Source organism: Contarinia nasturtii, unplaced genomic scaffold, assembly GCF_009176525.2.
Source record: "Contarinia nasturtii isolate CC-2019 unplaced genomic scaffold, AAFC_CNas_1.1 Cnas_scaffold_1500, whole genome shotgun sequence".
Lineage (NCBI taxonomy): Eukaryota > Metazoa > Arthropoda > Insecta > Diptera > Cecidomyiidae > Contarinia > Contarinia nasturtii.
Window position 1 is genome coordinate 760,797 of NW_022198836.1, and position 22,487 is coordinate 783,283.

Sequence of the window (22,487 nt, forward strand, 5' to 3'; positions counted from 1 at the left end):
CCATATAATTTACCCTAAAAAATCCTTGTTTGACCAAAATATTCAGAATAAATGTTGTAATAAAAAATTATTGTTGTTGCACTCAAATTATGAGCAAATGTTTGAAAGTGTTTTTTATTGAATTGATGATCTAAGTTTGAGTCATGAACTGGTTCTTCTCCAATTTAAAGTCACTTGATTGTGAAAACGGTAAATGCCACTAGTGATTCATAATATACTAGGAATCTATACTACCATATGATTCAAGGAATTTAATTCCACATTTATTTTTGGAAAAATCCGGGATTAATGGGAAAAATTCATGGTTGATGGTTTGGATTAGAATTGATCTTAACACAGGGCAGGTGAACTTCATTTGCGTTTTCTTTTACCATCGGAAATATATGTATATATGGGCGAAGAAGAAGAAAATTTACGCTTTAGTGCGCATAATGTTGTTTCACAATGCACGATCTCTTCTAGCACAATTCTTATTCGCTATATTTGCTCCGCAAGCGCGATACGGTTGTCTCATTCCCACGAGAAATTTTAATGCCGATCCAACACACAAAAGCAGTATAGACAAAGAGTGTACGATCGCACCTACATGTACAAGGTTGGTGAATTTAGTAATGCCTAGTCGCTTGTGACGGTAGTTGAACGAATATTTTTACTAGTGTTACGAACAGTAATTCGGTTTAATTCTGTTTGAAGTTGTTTACACCAAATTTTACATAGTTTTTTTTTTTTTTTTTTCAAAACTAAATTGAGTTCATAATTTATTGTGCTAATAAAAAATATACTACTACATAAATAAAAAATCCAGAAGTAAATGCAATTAGAACTTGATTATTTTTTAAAGCATTTGAAAAACAATTATTCAAAGTTCAAAATGGATCCATTTCGACTTAATTAAATATACCAAAAACATAATGAATTAATAATTTAAAGATATATGAAAATATTTCCATAACATCTTAAAAGTGGGTATTGCTACGATTATTATGAATAAGTGCTCTAAATATATAGGTACAATATTAATTCAAATAGAAAGAGAAAAAGCGCTATTCAGTTGAATGTGTAATGAATAATAACACAGTCCTTGAATTTTTTGATGTTTTATTGCTGTATTGAAGCAAATCCCTTCAGTGTTCAATAATGTTAGAATTTGCGAAAGTAATAGCTTATTTTATTAGTATTTAGTTCTGATAAAAAGAAAAAAAATGTGATATAGATATTTTGTAAATTTTTGTATCAAAGTGACGACATTCTTTCCTCACATGTTCCACAAGCGCAGATATATTGACCATTATTAGATCGAAATTGACCAACTTAGCGTCTCTTTACCGCCGATTGAAATAGAAAAGCATGTAATGAAAGACAGAGAAAAAAATTAAAGAAGTATTTTGAGAAAAACCATTAAAAATATATGAACCGTATTTCGACCATCAAGTGGTAGCGTCCGAAAACATCGTGTTATATGCTTTCTGTAGTTCTTTCTCGCACAAATATCTTTCTCATTATGTTATGTTCTTCTTGTTCTTTTGCTTTTATTTAAGCGTACGTTCTTTTGCGCGAACAACTGAACATTACAATGGATCGAATTAAAAACCTGTTTCGTCGTTGATGACAGTGTATCTTTCAGCAAACTATTGTGCTATTGGTGCTGATTTTATGTTGAACAACTTTAACCAAGAAAACGAAATTACAACTGACCATTGAATGGTCTGTGCTTACAATCTTTTTAATTTGATTTTTTTTTTTCTGTAATTTGGATAGTTTCGTGAATAAAACGTTACAGAGAAATCCTGTGCGAAACAAAAGGTTAAAAGACTTGTTTATATATTTAATGTGACAGTGAATTTTTGACGTAATAAGGATGTACAACTAAGATGAACTAATAATTTTTTGTGGATGTTTTATTTTTGGCATTGGTAAGTTGGTATGTTATTATTATAAGTGATGATTTTGAGTGAAAATTATTATAATTAATATTGCATTAGTTATCTAACTAAATAACTTTAATGATAAAACTTTTTTTTCTTGATACAAAAATAAAGTCTAATACAAATTTTTGAACAGGAAAATAAGTTTTATTATTAAATTTATTTGATTATCTATAATAAAATGAATTATTTGTTTTGGTAAATAAACACGTGAATAATATTTTGCGTTACAAATAGCAATTTTTCTCCAAACTATACAACAATATATAAAAAATCGAACTTTACAAAGTCACTCACTACGTGTGACTTATATAAATTAAATCACAATTCAACACCTAGTTCAACACTCTTTCTGAAATTTGATTCATTCATATGTAAATTTTAGTGTCATTCTGTGTGATAACGGATTCTTCATATTTGCTTTTAAACACTTCGTAGTTTTGGTATTTAAGAAAAATTCCATCACATTCTCCTGGTTTATCGTTCACAAATAGTCTACATGAGTTTTTGCTCCAATAACGTTGTGGTCAGACAATGAAAGCTGTTTATAAAAGAAAAAGAAACTGGATACATTTTTTATTTTCGAAACAGATTTTAAAAGACATTTTTGTCACCAAACTATCAAATCTTTTCAATAGCTGATGATTTAAATATGTTATACATGTCATATAACTGGAAGTTTTACAAATACCAAAAAACAGTAACATTCTTTAAATAAAATGTATCATGACGAATTTAATGAGAAGAAATACAATTAGCTTATGATAAAGTAAGTGCAAATCAACAAACCAGAATCAAATTTACTATATGCAACTGGAAATTGGAAATCATCGTCATTTCTTCACTGTTTTGAAAAATGCACATCATTGTTTTTCTTAATTCTTACAAATTGAATTCACATCAATATAATAAGAAAACATATATAAAAATCACACACAAATCACTAAATATAGTGTTCATCTCCTATTGTTTGTTTGCTCCCATTTCAGCTGTGCCGTTTGCTGGCATTAAACAGCGACAAATCAGCGGTATCGATTATTGTAGGTCACAAAGAATTTATGTACTGTTATACCTTTAGATGACAAAAACATTTTCTGTACATTAAAGACCGTTGAAAAATATGGATGATCAACAACGATGCGTTCTATGGTTCACGTTCACGCTACAATTTCTCTTTTAATTTATTTTATTGATTTTTTTTTATGTTGCTAAAATCGTTTACGTCACATACAAATGTTAACACATCCAAACTATGAAAACAAAAAAAAAACATGTAATTGTCGTTTTTTGTGTGATTTGCAGAAAATATACACAATAAGAAAATTATGCAAAACACTGCACAAATCAAGTTTTCAAATGTGCTGATGACGATTGTTCGAAGTCAACAATGTGTGAAGTAGGTGTTTTACCTACATGTTGCATTTAAAATTTTCACTTATATGTTTGACTCATCGTTCAATGTGTAAACAAAAACCTCATCTTCGTATTCAGTAATAACGCAGACTTTACGTCGTGTTTCCAATGATTTTCTTTGTTAAAATATTCGTTAAACTCAAGACGGGAACCACCCAGCCGGAAAAGACTGAAAGTAAGCAAAAAGATTTCAATCTTGGTTTGCATATTTGCAAATAGATCCATGGCCATACCGTACTATTTTACTTTCAATTCAATAGTGAAATAAAACTTAATTTTTCGACTCTATCGACACCATTTGAGTTGTTGCATGTCCGCATGAGTTTATCTTTTGCCCTACTATTTTTTTTAAATCAAATTTCAACTTGCATTTCTCCGATGGAGAACTCGATAATTGGAGTTAGACCAAAATGTACACGTTAAGATTGGTCAAAACATTTTTTTTGCTTAAATAGAACATGAAAGTGAGGCAATTTGAAGAAATAAGAAAGAATAAGAGATATCTAAAAAAAGTTATTTTAAATTCTAGGTAGTACAAACACAATTTGCTATACTTTTTGAGTTAGAATTCTCATCGTCATAATAAAAACAATGATCTGAAACTATTTCATGTGAAAAAATCTTAAGAACATTCTCTTTACGATGAGAAAAAAATAAAGAAAATGTGGAGAAATGCAAAACAAGAACTTCAAGCAAATTTCTTGATGAAATCATTTTTTTCTTGTACTTGTAATTGCAGTGAACTTCAGCGACTTGAAAAAAAGTTCTTTAGTTGACTTTACAGTGTGACAAAAAAATGTTTGACTATAAGAGCCTCTCGCACTCATAAACATTATGATATAAATAGTAAACAAATTAAATTAAAATATGTTTTACAACTGTAAAACCTCTTACTAAATGGTTGATCTAACACTATATGTTGTGACAAATAATGATGACAAATTTTGTAATGATGCATGTGTAAAAGCAAATACTAACGGAAACCTGTTTAAGAAATAGCGTTTTTTTTCTTCAGCGTTTTTATATCTTGACGTTGATGTAAATGAAAATGAAAACGAAAACCAAGATTACAGTTAATGTCTAAGATTCTTATGGCTAAAATACCGCAAACCAAATGTCAGTGAACTTTGAAAATCACAAGGCTAAAGACGCATAGCTGAAGACATTGAATGAAATCGAAGATGCAACAGAAGAATACATCTTCAAATTATTCGGATAAACTATCAAAACATTGGGATATTATGATAAGTGATTGGCTTCTAGAGCTTTCATTTAATGAATCGAAATTGTTAAATATATTACTGATTTCATTTTAAACTCCAATAAATCGATTATTGAAAATAAAATTCATTCATATATGAAACAGATAATACAGGTTGGTTTGGTCATATTTAAAGTACGATGAAAAGAACTTTGATTGAAATCATTCGATGCACATCCGCTCATATTTTGTTCGTTGCATTATTATTATGTATATGCAATATTAATGCTGGGTTTATATACGTGACGCACCTTTTCCTTATTAAAAAAATCTACCCACAACTCCACACTATTCATAGTTGGTGTATTCGTTATTCATATGAATAAGAGAAGGCAAAATTCATTTCATGAGTGACAGTTCAGTCAAGCTAATCGAGACATTACACGCACAGGTAGATAAGGTGTGTTGTTTAAAATAAGTGAGTTGCTAAAATGAAATTAATTCACTCTTTGTTGCACACAATATAACTTTCATTTGTGTGAGATATTTTCGAGTCAAATCTTTCAGATTCTTCAGCCTTGATGAAGAGGATTTTCGGATTGTGAACATAGCGAAATCATAAAAAAATACAATTGGTATATGAATCTGAAGGTGATCTGACCATAATAATTATGGATAATCGCTTTACATTGATTAACATCAGTTGCATCACAGTTAATTTGAATAAAATGGATTGATTACATACACGTACCGCAAATTGTTTGAATTGTGCAAACATAAATGTTTCACAAGTACAAGTTCATTCAATACTGCAAGTACGTGGTTTTTTAAGATTCACTTCTTCGACAACTCGCGATTAAAAAGGATCGCATTTCCAATATCACTTTAACAAAATAATGAAAAAATGCAAAATCTTGCTCATATTTTCAATATATCGCTTTAATATTAGTGCCAAAGCTCCTCTATTGTGTTGACCGAATACGACCGAATACAATTCTGAAGATAAGTTTTAGATTTTTTCTTGAGGTCACGAATATTCTAGCTGGTCCATATTTAATTATACGAACAGCTCAGTTGTTAATTTCAACAAATCACTTGAAATATTTGATATAGCCATTGAAGTCAAATAACTTTATCATCATGGGATTTAAAAAAAAAGATTTAAGAGTAAAAAACAATATATTTTTCAAAATAAATATGAAAAAGAAATTATTTTCTATTTTGAAGAGATAGCAGTTGAATTTAATAAGTTGAACAAATAACCGACGAATTTTTTTATGATCTTGGAAATTAGTATAATTTTAACGGAACAAAAATCCGATGTTGATTGAGTATGGAAAAAGGTCCAATTTTCCAATTTGAAAGATGTTTCATCATTGTCTATTTGTATAGATTCAAATGTGCATTCACCATTTAAATGCCGTTGTAGTTATTTGTTGAACGGGAATATAAGTTACAATAGAAAAAAGTGCATTTATTTGGGAAAAATAAATCTTTTGAATAACTGCAACATAATTTTGATCCACATAAAAGATTCATTTGAATGAATTGATTATTTTGTGATCTTAGTCTTTTTTATGAAAAACAATATTTTCTCTTTAATGTATCTAAGATTATTTTTAAATTGGAACATGGAACTAAAAGTCTAATTTTAAACGTCTTTAATATCTCACATGTTATATCTTTTATAGAAAATGGAATTGAACAATATGGGCTATTCATCACATCACCAACGTGACCGAAATGAGAGACGTTATTCAGTACCACAAGGTCCAAATGCGCCAATAATACCGGCTGCTTCAGAAGATCTGCACGCCTGGTCAATTTATAGGTAATAAAACATTTCGAAACATTATAAAACTACAAGTAAATTTGATGCTAAGAATTCCGGCTCAATCAATGCATTCATTGCAAAAAGAAATCACAGACTATATCGAACAAATTCAAGTTTAATTTTCAAAAGTAAAAAGAAAATAAATAAAACGATTGAGCCGAGAAAAATACATAAAGAGAAAATCGAATAAAGCCGACGAAAGATGAATAAACATTTGCAAGATGAGAGTCTGCGAAAATTAGTGCATAAAAGAATCACTTCTTTACGAATTGTTTTGAAGCGCCAAACATAATAATAAAACAAACAGTAAAAAAATTTCGTTTTTTCATCACCCATGTAATTATATCTTCTCCCCATTTCGCTTCTTTCACGTTTTTTTTTAAATTTCTTTTACTTTCGTAACAAATATTGAGATGCATTTAATTCACTTGTAACGTTTTGAAAAATTCAGTGCATTTAATCAAAAAAAATGCCGTGGATCTACAATGCAATACTTACTTTTCCGCATTTCATATAACACAACATATTGCGATGAAATAGTTCCTCCTTCAGAAATTGTTCATACTTTACATGTAAACAACTTCAGTGAATACAACACTATATTTTACAAACATTTTCGTATAAAAGTATAATATTCTTCTTCTATATAGGCAAAATTTGAATTCAGACTTTACTGATAGTGCCTTGGGCTCATCGGATAAATCACCACTGCCATATGGAAACTTTCAGCTGAGAGATACCACTGTTCAGTCAATATTAAATCATCCTAGGTAAATATTATTTGAAAACAAAATGAGTAATCACATTAATCTATAGATATTAATAATCATAAGATGAAATAGCTTTGAATTTTTCATATGATTTATTGGTTTTCACATTTTTATATTAAAGGTATGGGCCAAAAAGTCCCTTAAGTTCAAACATGTATACCTATCTTAAGTTCGGTCTACCACGCGTTTTTCCACCAAATATGTCTTCACAACGTTCACATCGAGCAGGACCTGGGCCGGGCTATAAAGGCCACACAAACAATGGTTATCGAGATAGTTCTGGTGCTATTTCATCTGGCTACGATAGTAGTGATAATGAAACAACAACACATCGTGGTCGCAATCCGCCTAATAAACAAATTCGTAAGTTTCGAAGTGAGTCAGACTTTCGTGCAATTGGAATGGGCAATTCGCGACCTAGTCCATATATGCATAGTGGAGCTAATCCATCCCTATCCGCATTGCGACAACATAGTCGAGCGAGTATAGCTGGAATTCATTTGCATAATCAAATGAATGGTGGAAAGCACTATGGATCGACAAACTATCGTTCCCATAGTGAGGCAGATCTATTGGGTGGCACAAGCGGACATGAAACGATTCATGATACGATTGGTAGAGACTATCAAAGACATATGCGACACTATGTATCCGATGTTCCATTATCAAATTTATCACCATCACGTCGTCAATCTGCTGCAATGGCACTTGTTTACCCCAATATACAGGTACATTGTTTGGATATTGAACCGAATTTGAGAGGAGTATCTTTTCAAGCAAAAGCTGGTGAGTTTCGAGCTCTAACCAATTGAATTAAGAAAAATATTATTATAATCATTCTTGTTGCAGGTGACTTATTTGCTGTAATGGCAACATCAAGTCATGAAGGAACTCAACTTTTAGAAACTCTTGCCGGACTAAAGGATAGAACATCGGGCGAAATTCTAATAAACGGACAACGAATTTCACAACATGGATTGAAAAATCTATGTAGTTACGTGCCAGCACCGGAAAAATGTTCACTTGATCCACGGATGAGCGTAAAAAGTATACTTAATTTTTATGCAACACTTCGCGGACCAAATGCAACAATTAATTCTAAGCAACAGGTACGGATTTTTTTGCTACTTTTATTTTATATTATGCTGAAAGCTAAAACAAAATCAAAAAGATTTTAATTCATTTATCATTTTTTTTTTTAGATAAACGTTCTCATTGATGACTTGGGCTTATCAAGTGTGAGGGCTTCAAATATATCACGCTTAACACAATCAGAAAAACAGCGTCTTTGCGTCGCCTGTCAATTGCTTACAGATGCAACTGTATTGATATTAGATCAGATTACGACAAATATGGATATATTTGATACGTTCTTTCTAGTCGAATATCTGCGACAATGGTGCAGCAACGGTAAAATGGTTATCATGACTTTGCAACCACCAACATTCGAAATACTGTCCATGTGCTCAGGTGTTCTTTTGATGAGTGGGGGACGTACTGTGTATAGCGGGAGTCGTTCAGATCTACCACGTTATATGGGAAGTGTTGGTTTTCCATGTCCACCCTTTAAAAATCCAGCTGACTATTACTGTACGTAGTATGCGATAGTATATTTTAGTTTAAACTTATGGTTTATTTATTTCAAATCAAATACAACTAAAATTTTACTTTCAAATATTTCCATTTCATTTCAGTGGACTTAGTGACATTAGATGATTTATCTGCTGGTACGTATTTCTTCAAATTAATTTAATTTATTTATTTTATATTATTTTATGATAAAATTTTTATCCTTACTATTTTATATAATTTAATACTTTAAGCTGCGATGCTAGAATCATCAGCAAGAATTGAAACATTAGCCAATGCATGGGATCAAATGAATTCCGAGCCACCTTTAGCTGCTCCACCAACTGCTTTGCCATACTTTGTCCGCACTGCCGGTTTCTGTGGTCAATTTTATGCACTATTCAAGCGTTTTATCATCTACAAACAGCCCGGATCGATATTATCATGGATTAGTAAGCTTATTGTCGCAGCCATTCTGTCGTTATTAATCGGCTGTATTTATTGGGATGTTCCATCAAGTGATCCGCAATTGAAATATAATGATCGTTTCGGCTATCACCACAGCGTGATGATACTTGGTGTGTTTCCCTTATTATTCATGACCATAAAGGATATTCACACAGATAGAAAATATGCCGAAAAAGATATTGCGTTAAAATTTTATGGTGGAACTGTTTACATTATAACACAGGTATAGCACCAATTATTTGTAAAAAAAAGAATAGAAAATGTTAACGAAATTAATAATCAAATAGGTTCTTCTAAATCTATTGCCATCTTTGTGTATATGGTTGGCATATCTCCTTCCTGCTCATTCTATGTCGGGCCTGTATTCAAATTCAGATGAAAATAACATCTGGCAGTATATTGGTATGGAAATTGGTTTTTTGTTGCAGTATTTGAATTTTTTCTTATATGTGTTTGATTATATAACGCACATGTATATATAGTGATTTATTAATTCTATTTGTGTCATATTGTAGGTTACATGCTACTTTTTTTAACTGTATTACAAATACTTGCACATTTCTGTTCGCACCTCGTAAATACGAAAATGGCATCTTCCATCTTATTGATGTTATTGATTATGGCGATCACAACAGTCGGAGGTTATAGTGTGCACATCGGTGAGATAGCCTCATATTTGTGGTGGTTTGAAAGTTTTTCACCACAAAGATGGCTCTTGCCAATTATAATATATAATGAATTCACTCAAGAAACATTGGCAAATACAGCTGGTCAACAATTGTGTCGAAATAAGCATGTGAGTGTTAAAGAAATCTTTGATTTGTCATCTACATGTTTTCCGTATTTTTATTGAATGTTCCAATTTTTTTATTCTATTATTTAGGTCCAACGACAAGAGATCATTGTACAACATCCATGTCCTATACCGAATGGCACGAAGGTTCTGGCCGATCATTGGTTACTTCGGGAAAATCACATTCTCGACTCAAAAGATCCAGAATCGTTTACAATAATTGCATTGTCAATAACGTGGTTTGTGATATTTGTTCTCACTTGCCTGGTGTTCATTACTAACGTACGAAAACTGTTCCAAAAGAAAAGCAGCAAAGTGAAAAATTCCTAATTACATCAATTGTTGAAACGTATACAAAAAAAAAAAACAATATTTGCAATAAAACAAAGTGACATAAACATATACATATATCATGGTCATACGCGTAACATGGTCATTGGTCATACTGAGGACTGAATTTCATTCATTGTCACGTCAAATTTTTTGACTTTGTCCATGTCAGCGTAAAAATTATTTTGTAAGTTTTATTTGAAAGATTTAATTACACGTGTATTTATCACTCACAAATCGATTTTATTTCATTTCTAAAAAAACATCAGAATGTGCAAATGTTATACGAAGAAAAATGATTTTGAAATAGTAAGCATTTATGTTCATTTTGGAAAATTAATGATTGTATGAATTGTATTTATAATGGCGAATAAAAAATTCTTGCATTAATAGAATAAACGTGTTTTAATTTTTATACATTTTATTATGAAATTTGTTTTTACATTTGTAAAATTAGACATAATATAATTTAGACTCTCTTTTTTTCAAATAACAAATGATGATTTTTCTTTCAAGGTTTGATTTAGAAAAGTGTATTTACAAATATATGTTTCCTTATTGCTTTGTAGAATTCCAGTAAATTGTTCGAATCATATGTGATTGAAAGCCGAACATATATTGAATAGATGAGAAATGAAAAAGACATTTCTTCTTTTCTTCCAAAAAACTAATTCTGGTTAACAAAAATCTGAACTATATTCTATTATTTATTAACTAACATTTTTGATGAATTCTTCTTTAAATGGTTTGTTTTTCGTTTATATTACAATTTTGGATTAAAATCATTCAATAACAAGAATGTCATGTGAAACTTAGAATTTTAAAATGCATGGGAAGTAAAATCGAATCACTTTGAAATGGCATAAATACCTTCTAATACAATGAAGTTTTGTGTAATTGGCATCTGTATGATAATGTCTTAACTTAATAAAACAATTTTATTTTTGTATAGACATCATTCATAGATTTTTGCAGATCGTTCCATTATTCTTTTGCTACTACGCAAACACATATCTTCGTTTTTGTAGTGAATCCCTACTGTGTTTTCCCGAAATCAGGCAGATCGAATTCCGAATAGTCATGTGGTGTATCGTTCGCTGAATCATAATAAGCATAATCGTAACTTACATCTTTTTCATCTTTTGATATGGACTTTTTTTCATGGGAACTAATCGATGGTAGTTTTGTTGTTGATACTTTTGGTGGTACATTGGATTGTTTTGAGTTGGCCGAATTTTTTGAATGGGCCCATAGTTCATTTCCACTTGCCGCAATATTCTGTGAATGGGCTGTATTCAAGAATTCTTCTTCTGCACTATTGCGAAAACTCTTTTGTGTACCACGGTTTAAGTTATGTTGCTGTTTGTTGGTTGTACCAATACCATTTTCATTTTTCGTATAAATTGGTTTCAACGAATGTTGTAATGTCTGTTGTTGCTTTTTCCGATTTTTAATTTTATACCGTGCAAAATCTCTCTCATATAACTCTGCATGATACTGTCCATCATTTTCGTCAATTTCACTTACATTTTTTTGTGGCTGTTTTGAAGCTTGGTGCTGTAAATGCAATGTTTGTTGTTTATTCGACTGTGGTTCTTTAAAATTAAACTGTGAAAAGTCTGGATTTCGATTAAATATGGGATTAATTGGATTTGATCTCAACGTCGTACTCGTTATCAAGTCATCATTAATAGCTTTAGGTTTTGTCGGCGTGCTCAAATTATCATTTATTTGTTTGGCCACATTAAAGTAAAATAATGGCTTAAATGTAGTTGGTGCGTAATTTTCTTTTGGAACAAGCGTGGAGAATTTCTTAGTGGATGTTGAAATTATATTATTGTTATTGCTGCTGATTTGTTTGGTTGTTGTTTTATGAACATTTTTATCGCTTATTTGTGTATTAAGCTTATGATTTAAAGATTGGGATGGTCGATCCTGTTGGGTTTGATATTGTTGATTGTAATTAGTTTCAATTGATAACCTATTTATTTTGGCTGTTGTAGAAATAAAGGGCTCTTGACTCTTTTGCGTCAAGAACTGATTCGACTGCAATGCTTTTACATTTGAATTCGGAACTTGTTGAACGGATCTATGTTGCTCGGAAGTTGGTGAGTATTGTGGGGATATTTGTTTATCTGTAGTCAAGTAGTCATTAATATCATAATGCAATTGCAGTCGCTTTTGCTCTAAACTAAGGTAAGTTTGAGCATCGCTTGGCCGTTGATTGTTATTTTGTATATTATTGATGTTGTTGTTGTTGTTGTTGTTGTTGTTATTATTATTATTATTTTGAGAAGGCTTCTGCTGTGTTAATTTGCGTTGTTCTAAATTAAATTGATTGATCAAATCTTGTTGATTAAAATTGGGTCGTTCTTGTGGCAACGAATTGTGTGCAATTTGAGATTGTGGTATTGATGGTGGTTGCACTGTTGTTGTGACAGAATTTTGACTTGATGGATAAAAACTACTTGTATTCGATGGTTTTTGTTGAGTAAACGTCGCTGAACCGACTGTATTTGCAAGAGTGGAAGTTGGACGTAAAACTGTATTGTTTGTTGTGAGATGATTAGCCATTATACGTTGATTGGAGAAAGGACTCGTCGTTTGATAATTATTAATTACATTATGATTATCAAATACACGTGCATTCTGTTGTCTACTCGATGAAATGTTCGATGAATTCGAATTGTACAGATTATTGTTATAAATATTACTGTTTGTATAAACAGTACTAATCGCTAAAGACTTATCGGTTACATTGGTCCCTTCAAATTTTTTAACATTAAGATGATTACTATTGAAAGGTGTTGGCGCAGACACCACTTGTCTCAGCGGGACAACATTGAATGTTGATTGAGTCGTAATTGGATTATTGAAGCTATTTGCTCGGAAATTGCTTCTTTGTGATGATGAAACTGGCACAGATGTCGTTGAATGTACTTTAAAACTGTCGAAATTATTACTATTATAATTTGAAAACTGTTGTTGTAAGGGTCCAAGTTGAGCATGTGATAATGAATTTGCTCTAACCGTAGAAGAGAATGTAAACTTGAATTGTGGAGATTGTGTCGTAGATTTTGCGGTGAAAGGTGTCAAAGTTGTATAATTTTGAACAACGGGTGGTTTAAATGTGGTGGAACTTGTAGTCGCAGAAGTTCCACGATATTGAATTCGGCCACGTGATCGATGACGATTCTTCGCTGAGTTGTTTATTGTGTGTCGCTTATAATCGTCATCATCATCGTTACTGTTTCGATTACTATAAAAGTTTGAAGAATGGCTACCTTTGAATATTTCGTCATTGTCTGAAAAAAAGGTTAGTAAAGTATTATTTCAAATTTCCGTTGAACAGGAAAAATTGAAATGTTACATTGAAACTTACTATTTGAGTTTGTTGGAACTGAAACAAGTGGTGTGAGAGGCTTGCTGATGAAAAAAGGTACTGTTGTTGTGACCTTTCGAGTGGTCAGAGTTGTACGTGGTGTCGTGGTCGTTGTCGTTGTCGTTATTTTTGGCGACTGGTATTGATAAGCTGGCTTCACTGAACTCAGTTCATATTGTTTTTGATTGAACGATGATCCCATATTATATATAGCATTTTGAACAACAATAGGTTGCTTACTTCTTCGAATATCATCTAAAATATAGGTATAATATACATTTAATAATAGCTCACTTTGAAGTCTACTATTCGATCAAGAGGCTTAATTTTTTCAGTATTAGATGATACAAATTAACAAGATGTTCGTGCTTTGCCGAAATTTGAAAGACAAAAGACCTTCATCATCTAAAATCTTCTAGTCGAAAAAAAGATAGTTATATTAATAATCCTTATTGGTATGATCTTGTTAAATATCTGGTATTATTTCGAGAAGAAAGTTGAGCTATAATTTCCAAAGACTATTTGTATTTTTTCGTGTTTTCACTATTGTGAAGAAGCAAATAACAAATACCAAACAAAAATTTTATTGCACAACAAAACTTCCGGCACTGTTCGTCTTTTTTAATTGGGCTGTCTATTTTGCTACTCGGTTATACGTGAATAATACGCTGATTTTGCCTTTTTGCACGCGTTGCTTCTCTTAACATTTTGATGATGAGTACCACAAATGAAGAGAAATGTTGTTCCACAACAATGCGTGTTTCATATTTGATTTGCGCACAAAGAAATATCGATTGCAGAAAATAGTATTGATTGCAAAAAATAGTAGGGGCATTAATGTATTTTTCAAGCGAGACGGTAATTTCGATCATCCAAATGTCGTTTTTGATTTTATGCATATTTCACACAGTTTCAGTTTTTATTATACCTTTTTTACAGTTTTTCAAACTTTGAACACTCATACTGTGTGTTTGAGTGAAATCTCATAATCGATAATATCTTCGGCAAGCACATAAGTTGCTGCTGTTGTAGCATTTATGTATACTTTCAAGAAATAACCAAATACTCGCAGAAGAACTGTTGCTACAATGTATTTTATGAGGTTTTTAATTTCGAGAGTTACATGGATAGGAATACAATGATATATTGGACGTGAAGTGAAAATCAACTATTTATTACAACGAGCTAGAAGAAACACACGTATGTTTGGCGGAAAATATCAGTCAAATGGCATCGTGAAAACGGATGGAATTTTTCACAATTCTTTTTTTTCTTTTTTTTTTAGAAAATAAAATTAAAATTAAAATTTTGCACATGCATCAACATCAAATCGATGTATGAACATATAGAAAAATAACTCTAAATAAAGCATATAAAACTCACTTGATTCAGACCGCTGCAAATGAAATGTCGATTCATCTTCTGTGGCTGGTGTTGGTTGCTTGCGTTCAAATCCCGACCCAATGCGATATAGATCAAAGTTATCACTACCATAAAATAATGTAGCTTGATCGCAATCAACATCACCAAAATCAGCACAAGTTTGAGCCTCTTGATCGAATGCAGTTCCATTTGGACACAAAAATCTAAAATCTTGCACCTGAAACATTGATTTAAAAAAAAAATTACCTAACTATTATTTCTACAAACTTATGCCCATAATTATATCGTAAGACATTTGATATTTTTCATGAATAAAAACCAACCAAATATGGTGTTGCGTGCCGTATACATAGTTCTCAATGTTAATCTTGATCAAAAAAGTCACACGATTCCGTCTTTAATGGCTGAACATTTCTGATAGTTGCTTACATATTTAAAGCGGAGTACTTGACTAATAATCAATGCACGAGGTATTTGTCGATCATCATGTACATCAAAATACCTTTCGAGCCTTGTCATATTTTTACAAAATGCTTTGAATTAAATTTTCACCATTATTCATTGGCTTATGCGATTATGGTTTCTTTTATTGGTTCATCGGTGCACACATAAATTTAAAATGGCATATAAAACATATCTCATTTGATGCAAAGGTCACTAAAATCACTTGGGAATATGAAAGTACAGCGTCGCAAAAGACGAAACAACAATAACAAAAGTCAACTATTCGATCTCATGACTTTAAAGAAGTAGGAATGATAGAAATAGAGATGGGAAACACCTAGCTATACTATAAAAACCTATACAATGAGCAACCATGAACGCTAGTTCATTTAAAGTTGTTATTCTTTTTATTTCAACTTTCGTTGATTTCCACCAAAGATTTACGTCATACAAGAAGAGCGTATCTTCGCGAGAAAGTCTAGACTAATCAAAATATCCGACCATAACTTGACAAAAAAGTATTGAAACTTTGCAAACAATAAATTTCATACTATACGAACTATTGTGAATTTAATACTATACATTGGGACATCTAGCTATTTAACTATTTAATCGTTTAAAAGACTCGGAAGAATTTTATCCAGTTATGCTTGGTTTTTCATTCGCTTTGACTTCTTCTTTCATTTCAGACTTGTATTGAACTCTATTACAGTTTTCACTTTCTATTAACACAAAGGTTAACTAACATAAAGACTCGTCGCTTAGTAAACCTCTTCTGTCGCCATTGTTTCATCTTCTTCAAAAAATATCGAGTGTATTGTTTGTTATTGATTGAATGGATTGATTTAACATTTACAATCACATTTTTTTCTCTTTAAAAATTTTACGATTGCATGACAAACTTTATGTCCCAGTTTGCTTCATAATAAAAAAAATAGTACCATTGATGTGCGCACACGATTCCAAATCAAATATTTTCAACTACAACCGGGTGAATGTGAACGATTTTCTCATACAAGCGACCTTGGATCTTAAATCCACTTCATTGAAATTGAAATTAAATAGTATTTATTATTTTAAAATTGACGCACATGTTACTTCTTCTTTTTCTTACTATTCGATCAAATGTACAGTTAACTAAAACACAGATGAAGTGGTTTTTCAAGAAGAAAACAAAATTTGTAATTATAGTTTTCATAGGCCGCAAGTGATTGGCATTTTGTTTGAATTCAAACAGAGTCTACGTCACGGTGCAAATCTCACAGTCATCGTTATTACAATGATACTTAGCACACATTATAAAAATTTTCATGTACATGATTTGCATATTGTGGATATTTTTTTTTATTAAGCTGTAGTAAAAAGAAAACATCAATAAATACAGTTAACCTTAATTCTGAAGACATTCCATACATTAAAAATCAATAAAATTAAATGTTTCATTCTACTAGTAAACATTGAACACTTTTTACAAGTTTTACTCATATTTTTACGACCACAAATAGAACAGAAATTGAGTTTTTGTTTTCAAACGATCTTTTTTAAAGCGAGAAATAAAGAAGATTTCGCCTCTGGCGATAATAAAAACCAAATAAAACGCTTTCTTCTATAATTAGAATTAGATTATTTTGAAACTTACCCCGACGCCAGCAATTTTTACGCAAATATGAAACATTTGACATTGTGTCTCTGGATCAGCATAGTAGCCACCCAATATTTTTTCACGACATGAGAAGTCAGTTTTGGGCATATTTTGAAGACTATATGAAGGATGTCTGTTTCCATTTTTATTGATATTTGCAGTTAGCTGCAATGTCTGATCGACGGAAATCAAGAAAAGCCCAACTAATAGTTAAGAAAAAAAAAAACGAAATTTTTAATTATTCGCTAATAAAAACAGAATATTTGAAATTATGTTGTAGAGATAGATAAAAGGTGTAATATTTCCGTAACTTTGTAATCTATCACTTTCTATACCACGTGCTATTTTCATATGTTATTATATAATTTGATATCATGTGCCGTCTGTACTGTAATAGTGTTAATTCATTCCGACATTCAAAATGTTCCAAAAGAAATGTTCGTTTTCTTCCCAATAATGTTGACCATTATAGCAAACTGTTTTTTTTTTTTGCTCAATATGAATAGTTCGTCTCTTCTTTCTCTTCAGTTTTCATCATATGCGATCTTATGTTTGGAGATGCTATTGCAGATCTTAACATATGTATTGTGTTACTAAAAGAGTTGAACACGCTGTTTATTAAACAAACTGTATAATGTTATTATAATAAAATAGAAATGAAATTGTACTTGATGCCTGTTAAGCTCTCGTAACTCGTAACATTCTATATAATTGTCGTCGTCATCATAAAGTAAGATAAAAAAAATACTAATAACTGAAGAGAAGCACCCTGTGCATTCACACATTTATTTACAAGTTTGTCAATTTTTCAATTAAAACCAATACATCTACTATTCCAAATATTTCTTGGGATGCTTGAATTGTCTTGATGACCAACAGACAATTTTTTATTATGTTATGTGACATGACAATAATATATATTGGTATTATAGAATTGAAGAGCACAAGAATCCTTTCATTTAAGGTTGTTCGAAGCTGTACTTTTGACTATTTATGTTTTCATTAGTCACTACTAGAGAAAGAAATATGTGAAATTGAAGTGGTTTTACAAATGAGCATTTCATCGTTATTTACATCTCGCGGTGCCCTTTCGTGATACTGTAACTAATTTTCTCGCTTAAAGTAATTCACTTAAACGAAAATTAATTTGCAGACCACTATTTTGAATTCGTCTTCATTGTACAAATCTCACAAGCCCGTCATGCAACTTCTTTCACTTTCGATATTTCACAGCAGCTGTGATTTAATGATTTACAATTTGAATTTAGAAAATACTATGTCTTGTTAGTCGATTTGAAAGTATTTTAATCGTCGGAGTTTGGATTGTGAAATTATAATGATTATATATTATAGGCTCTAGTTGTAATAGTGAATACCTTAGGTTGATCACATCTTCTTTATAATTTTATATGGTAAAATGTTTAAATCTTCAAATGTAATAACGCCCACCATATCTGACACAAATAACCAATAATAACAATACAAGCATAGAATAATACAATTTATAAAAGTTAATTTCTTAAAATAAAGTAATAGAGTTTATTCAGTATGCACTGTGACACTCCTTACTCAACAAGTTTGCATAAGATGCATTCCACATGAATTGTTCCGTTTGCTTAACTAATTTAAACTTAAATGGGAGTGAGTGAACTATTTCTTTTGTTTAAATCAAATTTCGCCAAATTTAAATGAATTTGCTATATAATTTGGCATATCTAAAGTACTTATACGTATATCTAATTCAAGATAGGAAAGAGAATCTGCTTTCTGCTTTGGGGAATCAAATTAAATTGTACATATGATTATTCCAATGTTACATGAGTATAAAGAGATCTATACATTCAAAATATATTCCACTCTACAAATATCATGGGAAAAACTAAAACCGTATTCATGAGATAGCCATAGTTTTTGATTTTTCCCCGTCTGTACTTAACGTCATTGTTCAATAAATAATGTTTATTGCATTACTATTCGGCTTGAAAAAGTTAATGCACAAAACACGAAGCGGTATATAGTTTCTTGCACAGCAATGGTGATGTACCAAACAAATACGATCAGAAGCAAGTGGAATTCGTAAACATTCTAAAGTTTATGCAATGTCTTTTTATACGATGGCCCGATTTAATTGAAGAGAATGGTGAGGAAAACTAAGCATGTTTGGTTGAGTTGGTTGAGTCTTTTTTACTTGCTCTCAAATCCCACATTATTATATTTTATACACTACAATTCACTGGGAGCCGTGCATCACACAACATTTAACGTTTAAACCATCCCCTCTCTAAATAACTTCAATACATTATACTCAAGCAGAAAGAGAATGCTATGAAAAGGAGTTTTCACAGTCAATTTCAATAAAAAAAAATCTCATTCTTTGTCAAAACTAAAAACTAACAACTTTATTTCTAATCAATACTGAGGCAGCTTAAAAGCATTTTAAATGTTAATTTTTGCGATGAAAAGGGATTTATGAAATTTTGTGATTTTGATTTATGATAGTTTTGTAACAAAACTTTTGTTGATTACACCTCTTGATTTGAAAGTAATCGCATGATATTGTCAAAAGTTGAGTTTGCCATCAACTTGCGACTGTTTCATTAAAAGTGCACAGCGCGTTACTGTTGCATCAGACGTGAGAAGAATATGTTACACGAAACTACTGCCTTTTGTTTTAATCCCAGACTATGGTGCAAATATGTATTTTGTTATTTTCATTTAAAAAGCTCAAAATAATCATGGTAGTTTTGGGACATAAAAAGGAAAAACGCATTCATTTGTTCATGTGTAACTTTTATATTTTTTTTGCATAAAAAAAAAACAAAAAAGTATTGATACAATAAATATTTCTAAAAAGATAATAATATTAAAGTAGCTTGAGATTTTCATCTTGTACTTTCAAAGAAAATATTCTAGAAAAATCAAATATTCTGGAACAATTTACATGTGAACTTTCGCAATTGATGTTTTCATCTTTTAATTAATGGTACTGAAACAATAGCTACTTCTATGTGTGCATTTAATGATAACTAAAATAGGCGAAAATGAAAGGAATGTGTGTTTTCAGGCAATTATTTTAAATAATGGGAAAGACCAGTTATTTACAGTGACACGCATAATAATCATGTACTATATATACATGGTATATGGTAAATCCAAGATGGTGTTGGCCATGTCGAATCTCTATTATATTTATACTAAAAAAACTTCGAACGGAATGAATCGTGCGTATCATTAAAGTATAAAATTGTTTGCATCAATCTTTGGCATTACTGAATTCACAAAAAAAAATCTCTTTAAATGCTAAAGTATCTCATTGACAGATCGTGATGCCAAGAATCCATATGGATTCAGTTTTAAAGTGGTAGTCAAAATATTCCGTATTTTTTCTTTAGTGATGAAGATTCAATCTTCTCGCCATCGCTTTGTAATGATGCTTTGGCTTATAAGTTCGTAATTATGATATTTGCGTACACATTTAATGCATCAGTACGTGCGTTTGGCATTACACATAATGTTCGCCGCCCCTCTCAGCTTATGAATTAATAATACCTTTTGTTGCATGTGAATATGCAAAAAGAAATCAACAAAGACAACCATAAGGCACCTTCATTTTGTCTTAACTCATGTATTTCTACATAATTCTTCACTTTTTTCCCATTTTAATATATCTTTGTTGTTTTATGTGTTTCTTTGCTGTGCAATGTTTTACTAAGCGATGAAATATTCGTTTTCGCTTTTAACTCGCACAAAATTGAGCGTTTCGTTTTGCAAACAAGATGAACATTAATTAATATTATTTCATTGCGTTTTTTGATTGATGAAAACATTTTTATTTCCAATAATAAAAAAATATTGTTTTTTTGATTTTCAATGATTTTAGAGACAAATCAGAAAAATAAAGAATATTTTGATGAATAATAATCAAAAACCAAAAATTTAGTATTTAAATGTGAAAATATTACTTTTATTTTCACTTTATCATTTAAAATTGTTACGATATTTAAACTGAATTATGCGCATAGAATTCATAACAATAAAGTTTACATTGCACTCGATTCACTTTATATAGTTTATTTGTTTTAATTTCACTTGCATATTTTCATTGCAAATTAATTTTTCACACTGTGAGAATACAATTGTCTCGTATTTTACAATCAGACGCATATATAAATAACATCTGTCATATATGTGTACACATTGGCCACATGGTAACACATAAAATGCAATTCTTTTATTTAAATTAAAATGTTTATTGTTGAGGTTGCGTTGAACAAAGCGCATAGGTTGAAAAATTAGTCAAAGGTTCTACACGCATAAACACATTACTTTTTTATTGCACACTTTCGTCTTGCAATCTTATGACATACTCGTATTTTTTATTTGACGAATAAACTTCTCATACTGAGTTAAATCACACAACATTTTTAGTATTTTTCTCAATTGAACTTATTTTCATAAAAAGAACTCTATATATTTATCAAATTTATGGCAAAAACTACTAATAATAATAATTTAAAAAATACTAACCGAGAAAGTAGTAATCTATGATCTTCATCTTTCTTCTTTTCGTGTGTCTCCAATGGTCCATGAAATGGAGATTTATGTAATTGATAAATAAATCCGAAAAGTCAATAAATCCAGTGATTGCACAAATATGTAATTCTTAATGTAAGCAAGAATTAGCAATGTTCGGGATCTTAAATCGCACGTGATTTGTTTCCATTTAAACTTTACTTAATAAAATTTCAGCACACATATTATTTTTCAATTTTTCCAAACAAGAAAACGTAAAACAACACGTAAAAACATAAATAGCGATTTATAAAAAAAAATTGTCTCGCAGAAAACTGTGGTTTGTGTCTATTCCTATGGCATAGAAGTATGTTTTAAGCTATCTCCAAATATGCTATGCATACAATATTCCCGCAACACGAGCACACGAAAAACAATGTTAGCTTGTCTATATCCAAAAACCAAATGAAAATGAAAGGAAGAGTTACAAAAAGCGAAGCCGTTAAGTTGTTGAGTTGCTGAGAGTTAAAATATCAGAGTGAGTGAGTAAGTAAGTGAGTGACTGTGTATATTTTATGGTGCTTGTATCTTTGCAACAGGTAATAAGTGCGGCGAATGTCTGTTACCTAGCATGTTGAACTCATCGATTATATATTAAAAAAATAATAGCGGCAAATCAAATTGAGCAGCATCGTATGGGAACTAATTGCATTTGCAGATTCCATTTACCTCCATAGATCACGTACGGATAGGAGGAATAAAGCAATGAACATGATTGCCGATACAGAATCAGGTTATTACTTTAATTTAAATGCATGCTG

General features: G+C 30.8%; 2 protein-coding genes across 5 annotated transcripts; one reads left to right on the forward strand and one right to left on the reverse strand.

Moving 5' to 3' along the window:
• The first annotated feature begins 781 nt into the window (after positions 1–781).
• LOC116346371 (ATP-binding cassette sub-family G member 8) lies at positions 782–10,377 on the forward strand. 4 transcript variants are annotated; one of them, XM_031776382.1, is made up of 12 exons: positions 782–807; positions 1,759–1,913; positions 6,231–6,370; positions 7,024–7,143; positions 7,265–7,929; positions 7,993–8,252; positions 8,346–8,733; positions 8,838–8,870; positions 8,967–9,403; positions 9,468–9,582; positions 9,696–9,976; positions 10,064–10,377. In XM_031776382.1, the coding sequence occupies exons 3-12, from the start codon at positions 6,234–6,236 to the stop codon at positions 10,301–10,303; spliced, it is 2,676 nt and encodes an 891-aa protein (XP_031632242.1). In that variant the 5' UTR covers positions 782–807; positions 1,759–1,913; positions 6,231–6,233; the 3' UTR covers positions 10,304–10,377. The 4 variants fall into 4 exon arrangements, with proteins under 4 accessions (XP_031632242.1, XP_031632241.1, XP_031632243.1 ...); XM_031776381.1 differs by lacking the exon at positions 782–807 and adding an exon at positions 856–962; XM_031776383.1 differs by lacking the exon at positions 782–807 and having other exon boundaries at positions 1,094–1,921.
• A 657-nt stretch (positions 10,378–11,034) lies between these two features.
• On the reverse strand, positions 11,035–22,266 carry LOC116346372 (putative uncharacterized protein DDB_G0282499). The gene is made up of 5 exons (XM_031776384.1): positions 21,682–22,266; positions 17,152–17,357; positions 15,069–15,285; positions 13,686–13,940; positions 11,035–13,608 (listed from the first exon to the last, which is right to left on the reverse strand). Exons 1-5 carry the CDS (start codon positions 21,740–21,742, stop codon positions 11,339–11,341), a joined length of 3,009 nt encoding a protein of 1,002 aa, XP_031632244.1. The 5' UTR covers positions 21,743–22,266; the 3' UTR covers positions 11,035–11,338.
• Positions 22,267–22,487: the final 221 nt, after the last annotated feature.